This window comes from Schistocerca serialis, chromosome 2 (genome assembly GCF_023864345.2).
Source record: "Schistocerca serialis cubense isolate TAMUIC-IGC-003099 chromosome 2, iqSchSeri2.2, whole genome shotgun sequence".
NCBI classification, from domain to species: Eukaryota; Metazoa; Arthropoda; class Insecta; order Orthoptera; family Acrididae; genus Schistocerca; species Schistocerca serialis.
The window spans coordinates 466,988,822-467,005,216 of record NC_064639.1 but is presented as its reverse complement, the minus strand read 5'-3'; the positions used below and the strand labels follow the sequence as shown (position 1 = coordinate 467,005,216).

At 41.2% G+C, this 16,395-nt stretch overlaps 1 protein-coding gene across 3 annotated transcripts in view; it reads left to right on the top strand.

The window, feature by feature from the left end:
- Positions 1–13,442, top strand: part of LOC126457379 (inositol polyphosphate multikinase) — a 367,387-nt gene extending 353,945 nt beyond the window's left edge. For all 3 annotated transcript variants that reach the window (XM_050093635.1, XM_050093636.1, XM_050093634.1), the window contains one exon: positions 12,550–13,442. In XM_050093635.1, the coding sequence (XP_049949592.1) occupies positions 12,550–13,244 (695 nt within the window). In that variant the 3' untranslated portion in view covers positions 13,245–13,442. The remainder of the gene's footprint in view (positions 1–12,549) is intronic.
- The last annotated feature ends 2,953 nt before the right edge of the window (positions 13,443–16,395 follow it).

The following is a 16,395-nucleotide window of genomic DNA, read 5'->3' as shown; positions in this document are numbered from 1 at the left end:
GATGATGATGATTATCTAAGTTTTAGTGCAAGTCCTTCGTCCCTTTGTGTCCTCCGCCGTAGTGCTTTTAGGGTGGAGGTTTTAATGTGTTATAGAAAGGCTGGCTTCTCCTTTTTATTTTCATGGTCAGCTAGCCATGATAATCTGCTGCCTTGTTTTGATCTCGTCTACATGTTTCTTGCATCTCTCTGTGGTTTTCTTCTCTGATTTTGTCCATTTTAGTGTTTGTTGCCCTTCTGTCATTCTTGTGGTTTTCTCCTTTCTTAAAGCTGTGTTTTGTATGTCATGATTATTTTACTTCCACCCTTGTGGAATTGTTTTAATCAGAACGAGATACCGATGACGTAGCAGTTTGCGCCCCCCCCCCCCCCCCCTTTAAATCAACCAACCAAAGTCTGCTATCTGTTTTACCCATGACCGAGCCTGTGTGATCGTTCCATTTCATATCCCTGCAAAGTGTTACACCCAGGTATTAGTGTGAGTTGGCCGATTCCAAAAGTGACTAATTGAAATAATAGTCACAGGATACTACATTTTTTCGTTTTGTGAAGTGCATAATGTTACGTTTCTGAATATTTAAAACAAGTTGCCAGTCTTTGCACCACTTTGAAATCTTATCAAGATCTGACGGAATATTTATGCAGCTTCTTTCAGATAGTACTTCATTATAGATAACTGTGTCATCTGTAAGAAGTCTGAGGTTGCTATTAATATTGTCTGTGAGGTCATTAATATGCAACATGAACAGCAAGGGTCCCAACACACTTCCCTGGGGCACACCTGAAGATACTTCTACATTTGACAGTGACTCTCCATCCAAGATAACATGCTGTGTCCTCCCTACTAAAAAGTCCCCAACCCAGTCACAAATTTCTCTTGGTACCCCGCATGATGATATTTTTGACAGAAAGTGTGTGTGTGTGGGGGGGGGGGGGGGGGGTACTGAGTCAAATGCTTTTCGGAAATCGAGAACTACTGCATTTACCTGATTGCCTTGCGCCAAAGCTTTCAGTATGTCATGTGAGAAGAGTGCAAGTTGGGTTTTACATGATTGATGTTTTTGGAATCCATACTGGTTGGTATTGAGGTCATTCTGTTCACGATACCTCAGTGCCTTTGAGCTTAGAATATTTTCTGCGATGTACAACAAATTGATGTCAAGGATATTGGACAGTATTTTTATGCATCACTTCTAGTACCCTTCTATAGACCTGCCTTTTTTTTCCCCAAGAACTGACAACTGATTTTATCTATGACAGATAATACAGTAGACTCTTGCTAATTGGCCCTCAGTACTCAGTAGTCTGGTCTCTGTTATCTGGTGCACATCCAAAAACATGGGAACAATGAATTATTATAAGTTAAATCGAGGTTCTTCATAGAAAACCATTGCTGCTGAGTTCAGTGTTGGATGAGCAACTATTTATGACATCAAAAAGAAAGATCGATTTTATTCAACAATGCTCAACACAAATGGATAGTGAGTTGGGAAAATGGAAGGTTATGCGAAAGAGTGAGAATGGAGAACTGGACGTAGCTGTTTATAGGTAGTTCATACAACAACACAGTAAAGGAATTCCAGTCAGTGGCCTGGTTATAAAGGAAAAAGCAGCTACATGTAACAAACAACTTGGCAGTAGTAACTTGTTTTGGCATTCGGCAGCTGACAGTCACTGGGGAAAGTCGCTCAGCTAACGATAAGAATGCTGATGAGTTTGTAAGCAAGATGTGGAAGATAATAGAGGAAGATGATTTAACTGCTGATGCCATGTATAATGCTGATGAAACAGGACTCTTTTTACAAGATGCTTCCTTCAAAAACATTAGCTGTGAAGAACGAGGAGGAAACTCATGGGTACAAGCAACAGAAACCAAACGTTTGTACCAGCAGTGAGAAAAGAGCTAAAGAAGAAATAGCTTCCACTGAAAGCTATCCTTATAATTGATGATGCTTCCAGTCATCCTTCAGATGTTTCTCTAAAGTCTGATGGTATATAAGCACTCTCTCCCACCGAGTGTGACAGCCGTAATTCAGCCCATGGACTAGGGAATTTTGGAATCAGTCTAATGTCAGTATCGACATTCACTTCTTGTCTCCTTGCTGAACGAAAGTGAAAAAGACTCCATAGAGACTATGCTGAAGGTATGGAAAACAATTAACATATGTGGTGTTGTTTTCCACACAACCGAAGCATGGGGTAAAGTGGAGAGCACTACCATAATGAAGAGTTGCAGAAAATTGTGGCCATCTATTGATGCTGAGTTGGATCCAGTAGTGAGTGACAGCAATGAGCCAGTCAATTCGGAATTATCAATTACTTTGTACACTGACATGTTCCACAAACTTCCAGGAGGAGCAGAAATTGATTATGAAGATGTTACTAAGTGGCTGAATGAGGAAAACTGATATGGGCCGAACTATAACAGATGAAGTAGTAATCAAAAGTTTGAAAAATGTAATGATGAAAGTGATGAAGAATAGGACACAGGAGGAGAGAGCATGAAGATTTCTCAACTGCTGGTGCTGAGGCTGCCTGCCGTACCGATGTAATGCTTGTGAAGCGGTTGTGTGATAAAGCATGCCACTGTCGTGTATCATCATTGCGACAGTTAAAAATTAGGGACATGTTTCATGGTGAGTGATACGACCGTATAATTATGTACAGTATACACTCAAGGACTAAGTTTCCTTTGAAAATTAATGTATTTTTTGATTTAATAAAGCATATCCTCTGTGTTTTAAAATTGTATTGTTCGGTTTAATGAAGTACAGTACACTATATCCCCTATGTTTTCAAAATAAAAAAAAAAAAAAAATGAATAAAATAGATTTCAGACACTCATTAATCCGGCACCCATAAGCACCAGGAATGACCGGATTAGTGAGTCTAGTGTAGTTAGAAGAGGGGCTAATTGAGCCACAGATTCAGTATAGAATCTGACAGATTCCGTTGAACCCTGGAGCTTTGTTCAATTTTTATGATTTCTGGTGTTTCTCAATACCACTGACACTAATACTTATTTCATCCATCTTTTCAGTGGTACAAAGATTAAATTGGGACGATTCTCCTGAGTTTTCCTTTGTAAAGGAACATTTGAAAATGGAGTTGAGCATTTCAGCTTTGCTTTGCTTTGCTACCCTCAATTTCAATTCCTGTCTCATTTGCTAGTGACTGGACACTAACTTTGGTGCCACTAGGAGCCTTTACATATGACCAGAATTTATTTGGGTTTTGTAAAATACCATTTGACAATATTGAAGGCATTGATCTCTTGACACTCAACACTTTTCATTCAGCATCTCTCTATCTACAGCCCCACACTTTGTTTCACACCTATAATGCAGTAGCCTCTGCTTCTTTAGAAGTTTCTTTACAGTGACTGTTTACCATGGAGGCTCTCTCCCATTATGAACTGTTCTGCTGTGTACATAACTATCCAGTGCTTGGTCAACCACAGTATTCTTCTAAACTTGAGCCATAGTTCCTCTACATGCTCCTGACCTGTGCTGTAACTTTCAAGGTTCTTCATTCAGATATGAAACTACTGAGTTTTTGTCTTTTACTGAACGTATACATCTTTCTATTTGTTTTAGTTATCCTTTGTACTTTGGTAATGATTGTTGGCACAAATGCATCATGGTCATTTATACCAGTTTCGATGTGGACATCCTGAGGTCAAATCTGTTTATTGCCTTTAGATCCAATAGATCTCCATCATGATTAGGGTTCCTAACTATCTGTTCTAGGTATTTTTCATAGAAGGCAGTTTAGTAACTGAAAGTCGAGAACAAAAAAAAGGTGAGAGTGAGGCCGGACTAACCAGTTTGTCATCAACAGCAGTCTGCGAATTTTGAACAGGAGGTAAATAATGAGGAACTTAACAAGTGAAGACAACACTGCACATAAAGCAAGCCTAATGAGCAATACAGAAGGAGAGAACCTAGGACATAATAGAAGTGGAGGCAAAGATCTCTCCCATCGGAAACTGATGCTTATGATCGGAACCACCTTGGACAATATTTCAGCAGGTAAACTGGTGCTATGGTTGGTGCCCAGGCACTTAAGCTTGATGGCTGGTGTGAGAAGCTGGGAGCATCTGGCATTATAATGAGATGTATCGATATGGGCATTTCTGGCTGTGGTTGCAGATACTGTGTGGAGATCTCCATCTTTATGTCTGTGTCTAATGAAATTGCCGCTGGTTTTAATCGGTGCAAATTATATCTGTGAAGTTCTGGAACTGACAGTGGTGGACTTTCCAGTTCAAAGTGTACTGCTGGTGATGATTTAGGTGTGGCAGAGGTGTTTTGTATGATGGCACTCAAAATCTTTTTGTGTGTTGACTGGCATGATGTAGCCATGGGTCTTAACCACTGTTGCTGGTGTACATTTCTTTTGGTCTAAGAGAAGTGTGACCACACTACTGTTCCCAGCGAGTATCACCCTGAGTACCAGGTTCAGGATTCCCGGGGCTGTGAGGCTAGGAAAAGGACCATTCATGGTTGGTCCCCATAGAGGAGTTCTGCCAGCCTAAGATCTTGGATGGTAGTCTTTCTGAACTTGCTCAGGAAAAGTATGAGTGCTCATTTTGTAATAATGGTTCCCATTGCTTAGCATTTGCTACTTAAATCTCTGCACTGCATGCTCCGCTTTGCCATTGCAGGCTGGCTGAAATTGTGGACTAAAATGGTGTTCCATGTTATTTGGTGGGCAGAATTGTATGAAAACTGTTACGTGAAATGGAGCCCATTGCCCAATACTGTAATTTGGGGAACCCCTTTGACTGGTAGAGTCTGGAGTAACATACACTCCTGGAAATTGAAATAAGAACACCGTGAATTCATTGTCCCAGGAAGGGGAAACTTTATTGACACATTCCTGGGGTCAGATACATCACATGATCACACTGACAGAAACACAGGCAACAGAGCATGCACAATGTCGGCACTAGTACAGTGTATATCCACCTTTCGCAGCAATGCAGGCTGCTATTCTCCCATGGAGACGATCGTAGAGATGCTGGATGTAGTCCTGTGGAACGGCTTGCCATGCCATTTCCACCTGGCGGCTCAGTTGGACCAGCGTTCGTACTGGACGTGCAGACCGCGTGAGACGACGCTTCATCCAGTCCCAAACATGCTCAATGGGGGACAGATCCGGAGATCTTGCTGGCCAGGGTAGTTGACTTACACCTTCTAGAGCACGTTGGGTGGCACGGGATACATGCGGACGTGCATTGTCCTGTTGGAACAGCAAGTTCCCTTGCCGGTCTAGGAATGGTAGAACGATGGGTTCGATGACTGTTTGGATGTACCGTGCACTATTCAGTGTCCCCTCGACGATCACCAGTGGTGTACGGCCAGTGTAGGAGATCGCTCCCCACACCATGATGCCGGGTGTTGGCCCTGTGTGCCTCGGTCGTATGCAGTCCTGATTGTGGCGCTCACCTGCACGGCGCCAAACACGCATACGACCATCATTGGCACCAAGGCAGAAGCGACTCTCATCGCTGAAGACGACACGTCTCCATTCGTCCCTCCATTCACGCCTGTCGCGACACCACTGGAGGCGGGCTGCACGGTGTTGGGGCGTGAGCGGAAGACGGCCTAACGGTGTGCGGGACCGTAGCCCAGCTTCATGGAGACGGTTGCGAATGGTCCTCGCCGATACCCCAGGAGCAACAGTGTACCTAATTTGCTGGGAAGTGGCGGTGCGGTCCCCTACAGCACTGTGTAGGATCCTACGGTCTTGGCGTGCATCCGTGCGTCGCTGCGGTCTGGTCCCAGGTCGACGGGCACGTGCACCTTCCGCCGACCACTGGCGACAACATCGATGTACTGTGGAGACCTCACGCCCCACGTGTTGAGCAATTCGGCGGTACGTCCACCCGGCCTCCCGCATGCCCACTATACGCCCTCGCTCAAAGTCCGTCAACTGCACATACGGTTCACGTCCACGCTGTCGCGGCATGCTACCAGTGTTAAAGACTGCGATGGAGCTCCGTATGCCACGGCAAACTGACTGACACTGACGGCGGCGGTGCACAAATGCTGCGCAGCTAGCGCCATTAGACGGCCAACACCGCGGTTCCTGGTGTGTCCGCTGTGCCGTGCGTGTGATCATTGCTTGTACAGCCCTCTCGCAGTGTCCGGAGCAAGTATGGTGGGTCTGACACACCGGTGTCAATGTGTTCTTTTTTCCATTTCCAGCAGTGTATTTATTGTGGCTTCTGTGGTGGTGGACCACATAAGGGTACGTAAAGAAGTTATCCATGACTATCAGCCACATATAGCCTACAAATGGGCCCACTAAGTTCAAATGAATTTGGTCCCAAGGTTGTGGTGGGGGTCATATGAAAAATTGGGGTGGTGCTGCCTTATGGCAGGTACTGACTGAACAGCTGTGCACTATGGCTTCTGCAATCCTGTTTAAGCTTGGCTAGTGAATGTGTCATCTCACTAGAGCTGTCACTTGTTCTTTCCCCCATGCCTGTGATGAAGTAGTTGTAAAACACGAATGTCGCAGGGTGGACGGGATGACAACATGATGTTCACCTGCCTCAGCATCTGTTTGGAGGATATTGCTGATTACTGACCGATGGTGGTAGATGTATGCCAAGTCTGGAGCTCTTGATTTTGGTGTTTTGAAATTGGTGTTTGCTGCCCTTGGAGCATATAGTGCATTACTTGTCATAAGATCAGTTTGCTGTCCATGTCTGCAGAGATGCAGCCTTCAAGGGCAGCCCTTAAAATGTGTGTGTCCTTTCTGCACCTATGTGGAAACACAAGATTTACTGCTGGTCAAAGGCTGGGTCTGGTCACAGGGAAAGGCATATTAGATTGCCTGTATTTGCATATTGTGCTATTGCCTTGTACATAGCAACATATCTGCAGGAGCTCAGGAAAAGTGCCAAGTGTTGGAGGTGTGCTGTTCGTTCTGGAAGACTAGAGTGTGGCTACCAGCACTTTGTGATCTAGGATTAAAGTGAACTGTAGTCCTGAATAGGTAAACACAGAACTTCGTAAATGCAAATATAACCAATACTTCCTTCTTCTCTGTCTGTCAGTAGCTTTTCAGTATCAGCATCTTTGATGCATACGTGATAGATTGTTCAGTACCGTCGTCATTTCTATATGCCAGTACTGCTCCAATGACACACCCAAAGGCATCCACAGCCAGAACCAGTGGATGTTATAGTGTAAGGCAGAGTGCTAAGCACAGCATATGCTTTTAACTGTGCGAAGGTGTGCTTGTAGGCAGCTGTCCACCTTTACTGAACACCTATTTTTGCAACTGGTTGAGTGGTTGGATGCTATGGGACAATTGTAAGAGGAACTTTTGAATAATAATTCACTTTTCCAAACAAATCTTGCAGCTCTTATAAGTTTGTTGATAGCTGTCAAGTTGCGATCAGTGGGCTAATCCCTTTTTTGTTTAGCAAATGCATGAGATGTTCCATGTAATCCTGGAAAACTGCCATTTATCTAAGCCAGTAATGTAATAAATAGTGCACAATGGTTTTGCAGTTGGTGTTCTTGATGTATAGTGCCTTTGACAGTTAAGTCATGTACGTAGGGCATGTGGTTGGAGATATGGTTAATTGTTCTAGTTACGTATGAAGATTGCAGGAGCTGAAGAGATCCAGAAAGGCAACAGTTGCATTGGAACAAGGTGAAGGGAGCATTGATAAGTTCGATGTTTTGTGACTCCTCATCCAGTGGTATTTGCAAATATGTGTCAGCAAGGTCAGTTGAAAAATATTGCCATTTGACAAGTGTTATGATGTGGTTTTCTGGATGTGGCTTAGGATAGGTTTCTGTGTGAGGCTGGACACTGACTGTTGATGTAAAATCGTTGCATAGAGGGAGGAAGCCACTGGATTTCTTGACTGTTAGCAGCAGCATGGCACAGGCACTTGTTTTAACGTATTCAATCAGCCTAGCTTTGTAGAATTGACAGAGTTCCTCTTTAAAGGCTATCCATAAGGAACTGATATGTGCTATGTTGGGCAGAAATGGGGCACTGAATCTGGTTGCAAAGAGATAAGAACCTGGAAAACTGTGGTGCACCCTGGCCAGGGTTGATTATTGGTGTGAATGTGACACAAAGATCAGTAAGTTCCTGGAAGAGAACTGTGTTAGAGACAACCTTAACTTCATCATTGATGGAGAATCCAAACAAGAAGGCAATCAGACCGAAAACGTTCCTGGCTGAGTGACTTTTAGTAACAAATAGCATTATCAACCATGTGATTTCCTAGTAGTTTGTGGCAATTGTGAATTGACACATTCTGGGGAACTTATATGTGCATAAACGTGGAGGTTTACGGAGAAAGCTGTAGCTACTGTGTCCATCTGGAAACCGTCATCTTTGTTCAGAATTGTTTTGCTTAGAAATAGCTTGTTAGCAAAAAGGTCACCTGGGAGTAGCTTGTTAGCAAAAAGGTCACCTGGGGGAACCTGTTGCCTGAAGCTCACACCCCGTTCCTTGATGCATGCACGTAACTCAATGTAATAGTCTTGACAGTTTACAGCAGACTGTTTGGAGATGTCCATCCTTTCCACAATGGATGCAGTGAGTGTGACCAGCAATATGCATGTGGTGTGAAGCAGTCTGGGAATGATGGAATTCCCTGCTGTACATGATGATGGAATAGGACTGGCTTTTCAGAGGCCATTGATATATTTAATATTGATCCATCATGACGAAATGGTTTTACATGCATTTCATGTTCATGGGCACCTGGACCATAATGACTGTAGTTGTTCAAGTGCTCATTTGCTGCCTGCATGATTTTGAAAGTGTGTGTAATTGTCAAAATATTTTCCAGTGGTGGATTGTACAGTTTGAGAGCTGACGTGTACTTCTGGATCGGGAGTTAATTGGACCAGTGTCTAATTAAAGTGCCTTTTAGATTAGGTGTCATATGCAGGTGAAGTTTTTCCCAGCACTACACAGGTAGTATTCATTAATTTCTTGTAATCTGAATCCACAGCCTCTATAAATCTTTTGAATGAACTTGTCTTGTTTCCATTTGTCAGTAACATGATTTCATTGTTCTATTTTAAAGGGTAGTATTCATGTCTTGCACACACAAAGTTTTAATTGGAACATGAATTGTGTGTTAAGCCTAACTATCATTTTATATCAGGAATGGCACTTTTAAAACACTTTGCTGCAGAATGTTTTTCGTGAGGTAGAATTCCAAGTTAACATGCCTGTAAAAATTGCTGCAAACCAGATGCATATATATATATATATATTGGTGTTTGGGGTCGATTCAGATTGTTTTGTCCGCACTTAAGACATTTGGTAAATGCTGTGAAAATGGCAGAAACTTCACTCCAACACATACAAATAATACACTGTAATATCTGTTTTTGAGACTAGATTATCATGTGTATTCACATCATATAACAACTATTTTAGATAACAATTCCTAATGATGTAGTCCATAGTAAGCCAGAGAGCTACCTGCTGAATCACACCTGTATCAGCTTCACCTATTCATGATTTGAATTCAGTATTGTAATAACTTTTCCAGCCGGTGTTGGTAATGTCATACTGTCCATCCTCCTTGTTAGTATGGAACAGCTGGTTAGTTATAGTGTTCTTACTACATCCCGTCAGTCGAAAAGTTTAAGAGACTGGATTTATAAAAAAAAAATAAAGAAATGTTAGTATGGTGATTTTAATGCTTCAGGTGTTATACATAGTCTCCCCCTCCCTCTCCACTTGAGTACAATGCATAGAAAGTTTCGTACAATCGTGTGAAACGTCAGAAAAGTCCTTCTTTGGGATGTTGTTCAACTCGTATGTCTCATTGACTTTAATGTTGGTTATGTTGTCAAAGTATTGACCCCTCATGAGAATTTCTGCATTTTATTGTTTTGTGGCAGGTATGTATTCGTAACAAGTCTCGTTGCCCATGATGACCTTTTCCAGAACAGAATTGTGTGTGTTTTGCATTTCAGTAAAGTGTCCATGCACCATTGTTTTTCTCATCTTCAAAACATTGTGAGTTGTGGCTGTCAAACACTTCTGTCAGTAAAAGTCGCAGCTGTAAGTTGACAGATTCCGTGGGTACACCTTAGTAATAAGTTAGCAACTCTTCTAAAGGAGTAATTCAGCAACTTTAAGATAAATACAGTATTTAATGTTCTCTTATCATACAGTGATTTGTTACATATCATTGACAAATTACTGTCGCACATACACTATTTAACACTGACAAGTCAAATGTACACCTTTTGTTTGGTCACATATTTGAGTAGAGTGAAAAAAGACTCCGTATAAATTAAACAATGGATTTTTGCCTGAATTTTCCAACCAAGAGGAGTGTGGGAAATGAATGAATTGGAGTATCAGATTGACCAGTGTGAGGTCACGTTTTGCAACAAAAATATTCAGTTGCTTATAAGTAATCTAATTAGTTATTTGAGGGATAATTGAAATATTTCATGAACAGCTACTTCCTGATTTGAGTTGGTGCATAAGTTCCTAGCGTTTTCCCTTAAGTTTAATAAGGACAACAGATACACGTAACAGGGACTTCAGTCATCGATAATATATTGTCCTCCACAATTTATAACAGTTTGCCAATGCTGGGGTAACTTTTCAGTTCCGCAACTGTAGAAATTGCATTGTTTTGAGGCAAAGAACTTCATTCAGCCATGTTGGGAGCGCTTTTTCATCCAGAAAGGAAGTTCCTTGAAGGTTATATGAAAGAGAGCAGAAAGCATAAAAATGTGAGAGTGCATGATCAGGTGAAAAAGGTGGGTGTGGAATGACTTCCCAAGCCAACTGGTGTATAGTGTGTTCTGTCAGTCTGGTAGCAGAATATGGGCAGGGGTCATCATGGAGCAGTATCACTTCACACACTCTTCCTGGACATTTTTCTTGGGTTGCGTCTGCAAGACATCCCAGCTGTCGACAATAATTGTCAGCAGTGATGGTTACACCCCAGGGAAGCAATTCATACTACACCACACTGTCACTGTTCCACCAGATGCATAACATTATCCTTTGTTGATGCACACAGGTCTTTGTATAGGGAGTAGTTGCATTGTTTGGGCTCAGCCATTTTTTTTCTTTTCCTTATGTTATCATAAATACACTATTTGTCATCACCAGTTTTTCATGAGCCAATTAATGATAAGCAAGCAGAGATGCACATATGACCCCCCCCACAGATTTTTTGATTTTAGTGTAGTGCATGCAGTGCTCATGCACCGGATTTTTCAACCTTCCCCATTGCTTGTCGCAAGATGGTGGAATGATCAGAATTCTTAACTACATTTATATGGAGCATCGTGGGTTAATTCGTTTAAACAGTCTTTGTCAAACCACGAGGGTCGTCTTGAATGTGAAGAGTCACTAATGTTAACTCAAATAGCAATAGTAAACTGAAAGTCAAAAATGGCGGTTGATTAATAAACCCATAGCAAACTGAATGCCAATATGCAAACAAAAACACTACGAACTTGAGCACCAACCTAATAAATGAGGTGTCAGAAATTTAATGTCTTCAATGCCTATTATTTTGTGCATGAAACAAAAAAAAAAAGTTGATGTGATTAACGATCAAAAAACACTTCCTTTGAATTTAGTACTAAATCCATGACATTTCAAGAATAGCAGGTACTAGGAAAGCAAATGAGGTGTTGGCAGTAATATGCTTTTTGAATGAAACTTGAAAGAAAAAGAGAAAATCAGTAAAAGCTTTGTGAATTGATTTCTCTGAAAGTAATAAATCAAATAGATTAAAGAAACATCTGATGTTATGTACCTTTGATGATGCTTGATAACATGTACAGCAAATGAGGTGGGTCGGATATTTCTTCCTTATAGATGAATCATTTCATTAAAAGTTTGATCTCTTTTTACAGTTTTTTTTGTAAATCGTTAGTTCAAGCTGCCATAGTTACTGAACTGACATTGCTTATCCGCCAGGAATAAAATCAGTCTTGGAACTTTTTGGATGGATGATATATATTACTAAGAGTGACCACTGGAATTTTGTTGAAACCAAAGTAACCAGTGAAGACCATGTAAAATACTATACATGTATCCAGCATTAAAAATAATTGGAAGCTGTTTACTGTAGAGTGAGATTGTCTAATCTGCAAAAACCAATTAGACAGTTGACAAAAAGATAAAATATGCTTGCTCTATTTAGTAAATGCTCCTGCGTCTTTAAAGAAAGTAATGTTTATGTCATGCCACGAGCTGTTTGCTACCAGTTTCAATTTTTCAGATCAGGCATCATAAGAATTATTTAGCAACCGGTATAGGATCATTGCCTCTGGGGAATCGAAATAAAATAATAAGATGCTGTTATTAATCATGTGAAATGTGTTAGTATGTTGTTTGTTTCCGTATTGACTGCTGTTACGTGCCACATAAAAATTACTTTCTTTAAATGTTCATAAGCTGTGCAGTCACCATGAGAGAGAGAGAGAGAGAGAGAGAGAGAGAGAGAGAGAGAGAGAGGTGCTCTCTTACGATTTTTGCATTGTGAGGATTTATTTGTCATTATTTGTTCCAGCATTCCGTATGTTCCTGAATGCTGACTCGGGGTTGAGTAGACACTTAGTGTTGCAATTTGTGGCAAGACTGTGGCGTATCCTATGCTGGTGCAGGTCTCAGCGACTCTACCGGTTCTATTCAAGTTCTCTGTTGCTGATTTATGATGCTAGACGTTTACGCCAGACATTGGGCACGGGGCTGGCACGCCCTCTCAGCCCAACACTGTCAGCCAGCTGTAGTGCCAATGGCCGTTTCAACAGTCCACCTGCATCTCCACTGTTTGAAGCTCCACTGACACCAGATCGTCTTGGACAATCTGTATTTTTCCCAGATAGGTCGACGCGCCTGTCCTCGTGCTCCAGCAGTGCCAGTACGTCTGCATCTGGCACACCTACTTCATCTCTTTCCAGGCAGAATAGTTTCCTCAGCGATGACAGCTGGCATCCAAGTTTTGAAGAAATATGTAGGACACATTCACTTATAAATAATTATGAGAAAGATCTACAATCAATGAAAGAAAATTACACATTCCAATTGGAGGACTTACTGAGTGCTGAGAGGCGAGGTACACGAGAGCCGTGGGTGAAAATTAAAATGATTGACTTCGCACACGCTTTCCCAGGGGTTGGGAGTGATCCAGATGTGAATTATTTGGAAGGGATTGAAAATCTTGTTAAAGTTTTTGAAAGCTTACTTGAGGAAGTAGTCTGCTAACATCAAATGACTGGATTATGAAATATGGTAGAGATTGAAGCCATTGAAACCTATTGAACTCTTTCCTTAATACGAATAATTTTTATCACATTTGGAGTACACTTTATAAATAAATTTTTAATATTACATATTTTTCTGTAAATGGCATTTTATAGTTCAATATGCTCTTTTATATCCTGTTACATTATTTTATATATGAGATATATATATTTAATAAAAAATATATTTTTGTACTCTGGAAAATATTTTGTTTTTTTAATACAAGAAGAAACATTTACATTGCTTTTAATCTAAGATGACAGTGTTTTAAAGAATATTTTACAGTCTGTTGATTCACGGTGATTTTGTGGTAAATGGAAAATTGATTGCTTATCGACAAAATATTCACTAACATGAGGAGCACGTTTCAAATATGAGATGAGAAACCACCATAAGCAATAGGAAACCAATTTTTACTACACCAGCTAACTTATAATTCGGGGGAGGAGAGATTTTAGCTGTGACCTGATAAGATGGTCAGTGCACACCACTGTAATGTGTGCCTCTGAGCCTCTTCATTGTTTGCCTTTGGCATTGAGAATGAGGGGAATATCAATAATATGTGAAATCATGCTGATAGTACACCTCATTTTGTTCAAACCTTCACTCACAAATGGGAGGGGCAGTAATGAAAGACACTAAAATGTCCGCACGTGCAGGGATTCCTGGATCTTATTTACCTTGGGTTATTAAAAATAAATACTGGTCACCCACACGAATGTTTTTTGTGATTGGACAGTGTTTTTTAATGACATTAGATTGATTATAGTAAATGTCTCGTACAGTGTTCATGTGGCATAATGAGGATGGACATGTGACCTAATATTAGTCCAGTGTAACAAGATTTTAAGAATAAATCCATGGCAACTGATGTCTGTTGGATCGTAATGAAGGCCCTGAGATTAATGTGAGCTGCAAAGCCCCACATGCATTTAATAAAAATTACATTGAAGACAACACCGAGCGAGGTGGCGCAGTGGTTAGCACACTGGACTCGCATTCGGGAGGACGACGGTTCAATCCCGTCTCCGGCCAGCCTGATTTAGGTTTTCCGTGATTTCCCTAAATCGCTTCAGGCAAATGCCAGGATGGATCCTTTGAAAGGGCACGGCCGATTTCCTTCCCCATCCTTCCCTAACCTGAGCTTGCGCTCAGTCTCTAATGACCTCGTCGGCGGCGGGACGTTAAACACTAATCTCCTCCTCCTACATTGAAGACACTAGAGTTAGCACTTTCCCTAGCTCATATTTATTGAGAACACCTCTTAGTGAATAGTCGGTGTGACTAGAAAACAATGCAGGTAACTCATGTTTGCAAAAATGTGTAGGAAAGGTTTATGAAATTATCAACCAGTTTGCTACTGTCCTCCTGTAACAGGAACATAAGACATATTTCAGCCTCAACATTATGATCAGAGTGGTGATTCTTCTGGAAAAGCAGGAATTCTCTGGGAATAACATTTTACCTTCCCCCACTGGAGGGGGAGGGAGGGGGGGGGGAGATTATACGATTGGTGATAAGCCTCTGCTGCCTACGACATCATATAGGCATAGTAGACATAGTTACCACTTGAAAGGTTATGTGATGTTACGCTTGTCCATCTGACACTCTTGTTCTGACTGGAGTGATGCAATCAGCGACAGACAGTATAAGAAAAGGAAGCAATGGGTGCACCTATACAGCACTATAAATATCAAACATAGTTCAGCTGTGTTTTCTCATGAACTCTCTGTTCCAATAATTCTACTGAATAAGTCCAGACAGTTTTCACTTTTTGCAGTAACTAGTATCAGGCACTATGACAATGCAAGATACAAATTTGACTTGCCATTTCTCTTGCTGAGAAGCCACGTTGCAATAAGGTAAGTTGGTGCAAGTGTTTTAACATTAAAAATTCCGCTATCGAAAGTTTAATTTTTGTAAGACCACCTCGCGTGGTGCTTTAATCAGTGTGGTTCATAAGATGGTATATCTACAAGTGTTCAGTTTTACAAGAGCATAAGATTAGCTTCAGGTGCCTTGCTGGATTTGAAGGGTAACTAATCACCATTGATGGTGTAGCAGTGGATGGTGCACACTGCACAGGTGCAGACGTCTTCTGAGCTTGAAAGCACACATGCAAGTGAAGGCTTTGGTTTGTAATGGCAGCATATGAAAAAAAAGTAGCACTGCGTAGCAAGCAGAAATAGCCTTGTATTTGGTGCATTGCTGTTAATGTTGTTGCAGAGACAACTTTTCATATGTGTACCACGTAGTTAGTTGAGCCTGGAAAGTGGTATGATTCTCTTTAGTGTTTAAAACAAATTTGCTACATTAGCTACAAGCAAGGGGAAACTACAGCTGTAATTTTTCACGAGGGCATGCAGCTTTACTGTTTGGTTTAATGATGATGGTGTCCTCTAGGGGAAAATATTCCAGAGGTCAATAGTCCCCCATTCGGATCTCCGGGCGGGAACTACTCAGGAGGACGTTGTTATTAGGAGAAAGAAAACTGGTGTTCTACAGGTCGGAGTGTGGAATGTCAGACACCTTAATCAGGCCGGTAGGTTAGAAAATTTAAAAAGATAAATGGATAGGTTAAAGTTAGATATAGTGGGAATTAGTGAAGTTTGGTGGCAGGAGGCACAAGACTTCTGGTCAGGTGAATACAGGGTTATAAATACAAAATCCTGTAGGGGTAATGCAGGAGTAGGTTTAATAATGAATAAAAAAATAGGAATGTGGGTAAACTACTACAAACAGCATAGTGAACGCATAATTGTAGCCAAGATAGATGCGATGCCCACGCCTACCACAGTAGTAAAAGTTTATATGCCGAATAGCTCTGCAGATCACGAAGATATTGATGAAATGTATGATGAGATAGGTGAATGTGGAATAGGGGTAAGGAATGAAAGAGGAAACTGACTGGTAGAATTTTGCACAGAGCATAACTTAATCATAGCTAACACTTGGTTCAAGAATCATAAAAGAAGGTTGTATACATGGAAGAAGCCTGGAGATACTGACAGGCCTCAGATAGATTGTATAATGGTAAGGCAGAGATTTAGGAACCAGGTTTTAAATTGTAAGACATTTCCAGGGGCAGATGTGGACTCTGACCACAATCTAT